Source organism: Rutidosis leptorrhynchoides, chromosome 11 (genome assembly GCF_046630445.1).
Source record: "Rutidosis leptorrhynchoides isolate AG116_Rl617_1_P2 chromosome 11, CSIRO_AGI_Rlap_v1, whole genome shotgun sequence".
Lineage (NCBI taxonomy): Eukaryota > Viridiplantae > Streptophyta > Magnoliopsida > Asterales > Asteraceae > Rutidosis > Rutidosis leptorrhynchoides.
In genome coordinates this window covers 303,728,998-303,739,794 of record NC_092343.1, presented here as the reverse complement: position 1 = coordinate 303,739,794, position 10,797 = coordinate 303,728,998, and the positions used below count along the sequence as shown (strand labels likewise).

Genomic DNA, 10,797 nt, shown 5'->3' with positions numbered 1-10,797 from the left:
CTTTAACATAGTGTCCCAGGTTATAGTTATCATTCTTAGACCTAACCCAAATACTATAATAAATAGTATGACCTCTGACCTCATAATATTCATTAGGTCTCGAGCCCGGATCACCGTAAACTATATAAGCCGCACTTCCGAGTCTCGCACCGCATTGCATCACAAGTGAGTTCGTAGCCCCTTTTTCTTATTTTATAATTGTTTTGGGGTGAGAAAAAATGCTTAATATTTTTAATACATTCTTTATGTATTACTATGCTTTATGATTTTATAAAGTTGTTATAAGTGAGTTTCATAGCCCCTTTTTACATGTTTTATAACTATTTTTGAGGTGAGAATACATGCCTACTGATTTACTACGCTTTATTTATAAAGTTTGTTTTATAAACATTCTTGTTATTAAATAACACTTTATGCATTTCGAAGTTTGTTATATGTTAGTTTTATGCTAAAAATCCCTTTACTCGGTAGTATTAATTACAGTGACATGTAAGTGCGAATCACTAGAGTAGATCTGTTAGGTTTGACAACCTCACCCTACCTTAAATGTGGTGCTAGTAACTTCGACACATACATTTGGCATAGTGTATAGTCCAATATAGGGTAAAGGAAATCATGTAGGATACTACATGTGGTGTTAAGCGTTATTACCGAGTGCTCAGGAAACATATACACTTTGAAACTGTATGGAAACCGTTTATGAATTTGATAACTGTGAAAGTACCCACATCTTTTTTTCCCAAACACAACGCCGACGGATGTTACTACCTAAAATTTCAGGACGAAATTTTCTTTGGCGGGTGGATAATGTCACAACCCGGACTTGTTTACTGTCTTACATATTGGACTCGAGTACTTATAACTATATTCTATGTTGAGTAACAAAGGTCAATTTCAGAAAGCCCGATTTTGATATCGTTAATTATCGGTTTGGTGAACGCGAATACTATGAATAGATCTATTTGAGGGTGACTCCTCACATCAGGATAGGCTTTCTAAGCTATCGGATGCATAACCTTCGACCATATGCACTTAGACCTTAAGTGACGCTTGTTTTCGGGTATTATTACGTTAACGTTCGATATTGAAAGCTCATAAACTAGAATAACTTTTTAACTGTTTTGAACTAAAATCTTGAGGTCCATTAACTAATGCATTATAACTAAGCCTATGAACTCACCAATATTTATATTGACGTTTTTAAGTATTTTTCTCAGGTATTTAGCTTTTGGAGCATATTCAGGTCGGGCGTCGTGGAGTCAACAAACGTATTTTCTTTAAATCTAGTATTGATAGGCTAGATTATGATGTGTTTGTACATCCTGGTAGTGCTCTCACCTGAGCAAGCTTAACTGCAGAGTTCTCATGGGATCTGTTGCGCTAATGGTACCAAAACGCGTCATGCTAGGAAAGATCTCCACACCCTTATAAGGCATGCTTCGTTCCTCTCTCCAACCGATGTGGGACGGATGTAACACATATGTTACATTCCTCCCCCCTAATGGGACACAGCGTCCCCGCTGTGCATGTTGGTCCGGGGCATGGCTCTGATACCATCTATGAAACCTTATGTAGTATATATGTAAAACAGTAAACAAGTATTATCCCATCTCAAGTTTATAAAAGATTGATTAAAAATGGGACTACAAACTTACAATTGAAAACTTTATAAATAAAGCGTAGTAAAATAGTAGGCATGTATTCTCACCCCAAAACAATTATAAAACGAGAAAAATGGGCTATGAACTCACATGTGATGCAATGCAGTGCGAGACTCGGAAGTGCGGGTTAGATAGTTTACGGTGATCCGGGCTTGAGACCTATGAATAGATCTATTTGAGGGTGACTCCTCACATCAGGATAGGCCTTCTAGGCTATCAGAAGCTATGAAACTTTTGTAAAATTTATACGTTGTACAAAACTTATGAACTCACCAACCTTTGTGATGACGCTTTAGCATGTTTATTGACCTTTGTTCTTAAACATTTCGATCAGCTTTTGGAGCATAGATATTGGAATTTTCCCAACAAATTGACACAAGATTTTGTTGTAGTCAGATTTTGGTCTAAAACCTCATATCTAAAAACTAGTTTAATGAAGACTTGGAGGTAATTCCTTTTAAACAATATTACTTTTATATGTCCTAAACTTACTGTAAAAATCCTAATTCAAACAAAATTATTTTGTTATTTTTAAGCTTGCATGGAAGCTTATAGTGTAAATCTGGATAGTTTTGCACACCTGTAAGAGAATGAACTTTTGACCAACTTTTATTTTGAATCTAGAAGCTAACCTTACATGGTTGGAAACTTTACCCAATAACCTTTCCAGAGGTGGTAATCTCACCTTAATTGGATGTCTAGATTCATAGAAACACATAGGCTAAAGTGATGGTAAAACTTGTCAAAACTGTCAACACTTAGACTATGAACTATATAACATTTTGAAACCGAGAATCAAAATGGACATGTAAGATTCCTCGACAAAATGCAACTTGTCATCGATACTTAGTTCTTCCAAAGGAATCAATAAATTCTCATCCGACAAACACTTCTTCAAGTTCGAAACATGAAAAGCATTATGAATACCACTAAGCTCTTGTGGTAGTTTTAATCTATATGCAATTGGACCAATCCTTTCAATAACTTCAAAAGGTCCTACATATCTCGGGCTCAGCTTTCCTTGCTTCCCAATCCTTATTACTCCTTTCCATGGAGAAACTTTAAGCATGACTTTGTCACCCACTTGAAATTCCAAAGATTTTCTTCGAACATCGGCATAGCTCTTCTGCCTACTTCTTACCGTCTTTAATCTTTCTTGAATCTGAAAGATCTTCTTGGTTGTCTCTTGGATAATCTCTGGTCCTGTCAATTATGAATCACCAATCTCACTCCAACACAATGGTGATATACATTTCCTTCCGTACAAAGCTTCAAATGGTGCAACCTTAATACTCGAATGATAGCTGTTGTTATATGAAAATTCGGCTAAAGGTAAATACTGATCCCATCCATTTACAAAATCAATTACACATGCTCGAAGCATGTCTTCAAATATCAGAATAGTTCTCTCACTATGCCCATCGGTTTGGGGATGATAAGCTATACTCATGTCCAAACGATTACCTAAGGCTTTTTGCAAAGATTGCCAAAATCTTAACGTAAATCTACTATCTCGGTCAGAGATAATAGAAACTGAGACTCCATGTCTAGAGACAATCTACTTGATATACAAACTTGCCAACTTTTCCATTTTGTCAGTTTCTTTCACAGGTAAGAAATGTGCAGATTTCAGAAGTCGATCCACTATTACCCAAATAGTGTCATAACCCTTCACAGTCTTCGGTAATTTCGTAATGAAATCCATTGTAATTCCTTCCCACTTCCATTCAGAAATCTCAGGTTACTGTAATAACCCTGATGGTTTCTGATTTTCAGCCTTGACCTTTGAACATGTCAAGCATTTCCCAACATAAGTTACAATTTCAGCCTTCATGTTTGGCCACAAATAAAAGTCCTTTAGGTCATGATGGAATTTTAGAAGGTGAAAGTACTCACAAGAAATCAAGTGGCTCTCCTCAAAAGTCTAGAGACGCAGCTCGAACAGTTATCTCAACGCCTTGAGGCCCAACCGCAGGGAAGATTGCCTAGTAATACCATTCAAAATACCTACATAGAAGAAGTAAAACAAATGGATTTAATTACCCCAGAGGAAGAACCTACACCCAGACGAAGGTTGCCAGACTAAAGAAGAAGTCTGTTGACATTCTGAAGACACCTCCACCGAATCCATGTAGTGACCCAAACTTTTCCATGTTTATATATATTAATTGAGATTGATATTTACATGACTAAATGTTTCCAACGTGTTAAGCAATCAAACTTGTTAAGACTTGATTAATTGAAATAGGTTTCATATAGACAATTGACCACCCATGTTGACCGGTGATTCACGAACGTTAAAAATTGTAAAAACTATACGATGACATATATATGGTTATATATATAGTTAAAATGATTTTATTATAAGTAAGTATCTCATTAGGTATTTTAACAATGAGTTATATACATAAAAATGAGACTATTAAATTAAGAAACTCGAAAACGATATATATAACGATTATCGTTATAACAACGTTTTACTAGGTACATATGAATCATATTAAGATATTGATACACCTAGTTAATTATGTTAAATGATAAGTAAATATATCATTAAGTGTATTAACAATGAACTACATATGTAAAAATAAGACTACTAACTTAATGATTTCGAAACGAGACATATATGTAACAATTATCGTTGTAACGACATTTAAATGTATATATATCATACTAAGATATATTATATATCATAATATCATGATAATGTAACAATTTAACATCTCATTTGATATAATAAACAATGGGTTAACAACATTTAACAAGATCGTTAACCTAAAGGTTTCAAAACAACATTTACATGTAAAGACTAACGATGACTTAACGACTCAGTTAAAATGTATATACATGTAGTATTTTAATATGTATTCATACACTTTTGAAAGACTTCAAGACACTTATCAAAATACTTTTACTTAAAAAAATGCTTACAATTACATCCTCGTTCAGTTTCATCAAGAATTCTACTCGTATGCACCCGTATTTGTACTCGTACAATACATAGCTTTTAGATGTATGTACTATTCGTATATACACTCCAATTATTAGCTCTTAGCAGCCCGTGTGAGTCACCTAACATATGTGGGAACCATCATTTGGCAACTAGCATGAAATATCTCATAAAATTACAAAAATATTAGTAATCATTCATGACTTATTTACATGAAAACAAAATTACATATCCTTTATATCTAATCCATATACCAACGATCAAAAACACCTACAAACACTTTCATTCTTCAATTTTCTTCATCTAATTGATCTCTCTTAAGTTCCATCTTCAAGTTCTAAGTGTTATTCATAAATTCCATAAGTATAGTTTCATAAAAATCAAGAATACTTCCAAGTTTGCAAGTCTACTTCCAAGCTTTCTAATCCATTCCAAGTAATCATCTAAGATCAAGGAACCTTTGTTATTTACAGTAGGTTATCTTTCTAATTCAAGGTAATATTCATATTCAAACTTTGATTCAATTTCTACAACTATAACAATCTTATTTCGAGTGAAAATCTTACATGAACTGTTTTCGTGTCATGATTCTGTTTCAAGAACTTTCAAGCCATCCAAGGATCCTTTGAAGCTAGATCCATTTTTCTCATTTCCAGTAGTTTTATCCAGAAAACTTGAGGTAGTAATTATGTTCATAACATCATTCGATTCATACATATAAAGCTATCATATTCGAAGGTTTAAACTTGTAATCACTAGAACATAGTTTAGTTAATTCTAAACTTGTTCGCAAACAAAAGTTAATCCTTCTAACTTGAATTTTAAAATCAACTAAACACATGTTCTATATTTATATGATATGCTAACTTAATGATTTAAAACCTGGAAACACGATGAATACCATAAAATCGGATATACGCCGTCGTAGTGAAACCGGGGGTTGTTTTGGTTTGGATAATTAAAAACTATGATAAACTTTGATTTAAAAGTTGTTCTTCTGGGAAAATGATTTTTCATATGAACATGAAACTATATCCAAAAATCAAGGTTAAACTCAAAGTGGAAGTATGTGATCTAAAATGGTCATCTAGACGTCGTTCTTTCGACTGAAATGACTACCTTTACAAAAACGACTTGTAACTTATATTTCCGACTATAAATCTATACTTTTTCTGTTTAGATTCATAAAATAAAGTTCAATATGAAACCATAGCAATTTTATTCACTCAAAACGGATTTAAAATGAAGAAGTTATGGGTAAAACAGGATTGGATATTTTTGATCTTTTTAGCTCCGGGAAATTGTTTAACAAATCTATACAAATCATATTCTAGCTAACTTATATTGTATTATACATGTATTCTAATATATTATGTAATCTTGGGATACCATAGACACGTATGCAAATGTTTTGACATATCATATCGACCCATGTATATATATTATTTGGAACAACCATAGACACTCTATATGCAGTAATGTTGGAGTTAGCTATACAGGGTTGAGGTTGATTCCAAAAATATATATACTTTGAGTTGTGATCTAGCCTGAGACGTGTATACACTGGGTCGTGGATTGATTCAAGATAATACATATCGATTTATTTCTGTACATCTAACTGTGGACAACTAGTTGTAGGTTACTAACTAGGACAGCTGAATTAATACACTCAAATCTCTAAAACATAATAAAAATGGTTGTAATTATATTTTGATCATACTTTGATATATATGTACATATTTGTATAGGTTCGTGAATCGATCCGTGGCCAAGTCTTATTTCCGAGGAAGGAAATATCTGTGAAAGTGAGTTATAGTCCTACTTTTAAAATCTAATATTTTTGGGATGAGAATACATGCAGGTTTTTTAAATGATTTACAAAATAGACACAAGTACGTGAAACTACATTCTATGGTTGAATTATCGAAATCGAATATGCCCCTTTTTATTAAGTCTGATAATCTAAGAATTAGGGAACAGACACCCTAATTGACGCGAATCCTAAAGATAGATCTATTGGGCCTAACAAACCCCATCCAAAGTACCGGATGCTTTAGTACTTCGAAATTTATATCATATCCGAAGGGTGTCCCGGAATGATGGGGATATTCTTATATATGCATCTTGTTAATGTCGGTTACCAGGTGTTCACCATATGAATGATTTTTATCTCTATGTATGGGATGTGTATTGAAATATGAAATCTTGTGGTCTATTGTTACGATTTGATATATATAGGTTAAACCTATAACTCACCAATATTTTTGTTGACGTTTAAAGCATGTTTATTCTCTGGTAAATACTAAGAGCTTCCACTGTTACATACTAAAATAATGACAAGATTTGGAGTCCATGTTTGTATGATATTGTGTAAAAACTGCATTCAAGAAACATATGTCGATGTAATATATTTCTATTGTAAACCATTATGTAATGGTCGTGTGTAAACAGTATATTTTAGATTATCATTATTTGATAATCTACGTAATATTTTTAAAACCTTTATTGATAAAATAAAGGTTATGGTTGTTTTAAAAATGAATGCAGTCTTTGAAAAACGTCTCATATAGAGGTCAAAACCTCGCAACGAAATCAATTAATATGGAACGTTTATAATCAATATGAACGGGACATTTTAGTTGGTATCAGTGTGTTGGTCTTAGAGAACCAGAAAATTTGTATTAGTGTGTCTTATCGAGTTCATTAGGATGCATTAGTGAGTCTGGACTTCGACCGTGTTTTCTTTAAAAATGATTGCTTAACATTTTTGTTGGAAACTATATATTATTAACAAGTAAATATTATGTGATATATTAATCTCTTAACATGTTTGATATTGTGTGATAGATGTCTACCTCTAGCACAAATCCCATTGACTCACCTAATAATAACGAAGAGTCGAATATACATTGGCAAGATTCACAAGTTCTCGAAGAACGGGAAGAAGAGGAAACGGAACCGGAAGAAGAGGAACCGGAAGAAGAGGAACCAGAAGAAGAGGAACCGGAAGAAGAAGATGTTCCAGAGGGGGGAATAGTAGGAACCACAGAAAACCGGTCAAATAAAAGAAAATCTTCAACCAATGGACCAAAGTTAATAATGGTCAATTGTGTTTCCGCTAAGGAAGCAAAATATTGGGAAAATTACCAATTTTTCGATGAATCGGATCCTGATGAGGATTCCGATAATGTTATAGAAATTACCCTGACCCAATTTAAGGAGGCAAAAGAAAATAATAAGGGAAAAGGCATCAAAATAGAGAAATCTGATTCCGACCCCAATGAACTTTATATGTACCGTCAATAACCATATTTTCAATATCGCGACAATAACTCGGGAACCTCTAAACCACCAGGTTTTTCTAAACCAATGTGGAAAATGACAACTTATATTAGAGGAACATCATATATCCCTAGGAAATTAGAAAAACGAACCAACTCCGAAGAAGAAGAAACGAGTGAGTCGGATTAAAGAGTTGTAATCATGTTGTGTAATATATGTAATATAGTGTGCTTGTACTTTTATGTTCTATGTAAAAATTGCTTGTATCGTTTGTTAATTATCTTTTACGAATCTAATCCTTATCTATTTTACAGTATAAAAACAAAATGGACGTTAAGGGTAGACAACCGAATATTTTAGAAGACCTACCAGGGGATATGATTGAGGAAATCTTGTCTAGAGTCGGTCAGAATTCATCAGCACATTTAGTTATGGCGAAATTAACTGGTCAAACATTTGAAAGACTTTCCAGAAATGCCTTAGTTTATAAATGGCTTTCCTTTGATAGGTGGGGTATATCTCATTGGGGAGACCGTAATTTACGCCGTGTTTTCTTTAAAGCGTTAAATGCGGAGAACCCAAATGCAATTTTACGCTACGGGTTAAGAACCTATTTTGACTCAACATATCCCAACATAGGATTTCGTGAGTTAGAAAGAGCTTCTAACATGCAACATAAAGAAGCATGTTATGCTTACGGGTTAATAATGTTCGCTTCTCATCAAATTGAGAAAAAGAACATTGGGTTGCAACTTTTAAATAAAACATTCCCACAAGTGATGGACTCGGTAGTTGAGATGAGAAACAAGGTTTTTAGATTATTACGGGGATGTTGGACATTACGAAACCCTCGTCCTTTTGACGACATTACAACATGCTGTCTTGTCAACGGTCACAACGGTTATGTTCCACAAGACCAAGGATGGGAAGTAGTCATAGTAAAACCATAATGCATGACTTGTTTCTGGACTTATGAATTACGTGTCTTTATTTCCTTTGCTGAACAACTTGCGTATTAACTAGATTTATCTTCAAAACTGTCATCTATCATAGTGTACTATATTTCATGTTATATGTAATGTAGCGAAGTTGTAAGTTGAAGAATATTTGTATGTGATATATTATTATAATCAGTTTTTCATATGGAATTATAGTAGTTGAATTGTATATTAGCTACTAAGTATGAACTTAACGGGTAGGTAGTACCCGAATTTAAACTTATAAAACGCTAATATGAAGAAAAAGCTTTTATAAATGAGTTCATATTATGCTACGAGATACTATTGACTACTCTTAATATTCTGTATGATTAAATTGTTTCATTTGATTATTTTGAAGGAAATGGCACCGACTACTCGACACACCTTGAATATGAGCGAAGAGGAATTTCGTGCCTTTCTTGCTTCAAACATAGCCGCAGTACAGGCCGCGCTACATACCAACAATAACTCTGAATCTAGCAATACAGCTAACGGCACAAGAAATCGTGTAGGATGCTCCTACAAGGAATTCACTGCCTGCAAACCTTCAGAATTTGATGGGACCGAAGGACCAATCGGATTGAAACGGTGAACCGAGAAAGTTGAATCGGTGTTTGCTATAAGTAAGTGTGCTGAAGGAGACAAAGTGAAGTACACTACGCATACCTTCACAGGTATTGCGTTAACATGGTGGAATACCTATCTAGAGCAAGTGGGACAAGATGCTGCTTACGCGTTACCGTGGTCAGCATTCAAGCACTTGATGAACGAGAAGTACCGTCCCAGAACCGAGGTCAATAAGCTCAAGTCAGAACTTAGAGGGTTACGAACACAAGGATTCGATATTACTTCGTACGAAAGACGATTCACAGAATCGTGCCTATTGTGTCCGAGAGCGTTCAAAGATGAGGAAGACAATATCGACGCGTTTGTAAAAGGGTTACCGGAGAGAATCCAAGAAGATATAAGTTCACACGAGCCTGCCTCCATACAAAAGGCATGTAGAATGGCTCACAAACTAGTGGACCAGATTGAGGGAAGAATTAAAGAACAGGCGGCCGAAGAGGCCAACGTGAAGTTAGTCAAAAGAAAGTGGGAGGAAAACTGTGATAAGAGTCACCAAAACAACAACAACTATCCCAACAATCCCAACATCAATCACAACTACAACAAACGGCACAACAACAACAACTACAACAATCATCCCAACAACAATAACAACCGCAACAACAACAACAATCAGAAGCAGCTATGCCAAAGGTGTGAAAAGTATCACTCGGGGTTCTGCACCAAATTTTGCAACAAGTGTAAAAGAAATGGTCATAGCGCGGTGAAGTGTGAGGTCTACGGACCTGGGGTTAACAGAACGAAAGGAACAAATGGTGTCGGAATGAGTAATGGCGGAGCAAGTAGTATCGGAGCAAGTTATGCCAAAGCTTGTTATAAATGTGGAAAACCAGGCTACATTATTAGAAATTGCCCGAACCAGGAGAACACGAATGGACAAGGCCGCGGAAGAGTTTTCAATATTAATACGGCAGAGACACAGGAAGACCCAGAGCTTGTTACGGGTACATTTCTTATTGACAATAAATCTGCTTACGTTTTATTTGATTCGGGTGCGGATAGAAGCTATATGAGTAGAGATTTTTGTGCTAAATTAAGTTATCCATTGACGCCGTTGGATATTAAATTTTTACTCGAATTAGCAAACGGTAAATTAATTGCAGCAGATAATATATGTCGAAATCGAGAAATTAAACTGGTTAGCGAAATATTTAAGATTGATTTGATACCAGTAGAGTTAGGGAGTTTTGATGTGATAATCGGCATGGACTGGTTGAAAGAGGTGAAAGCAGAGATCGTATGTTACAAAAATGCAATTCGCATTGTAAGAGAAGAAGGAAAACCCTTAATTGTGTAC

At 34.7% G+C, this 10,797-nt stretch overlaps 1 protein-coding gene across 1 annotated transcript in view; it reads right to left on the bottom strand.

Moving 5' to 3' along the window:
- Positions 1-3,577: 3,577 nt before the first annotated feature.
- LOC139875621 (uncharacterized) overlaps positions 3,578-10,797 on the bottom strand; it is a 35,451-nt gene continuing 28,231 nt past the window's right edge. Inside the window, exon 3 of the mRNA XM_071862945.1 lies at positions 3,578-3,646. Coding sequence (XP_071719046.1) covers positions 3,578-3,646 — 69 coding nt within the window. The remainder of the gene's footprint in view (positions 3,647-10,797) is intronic.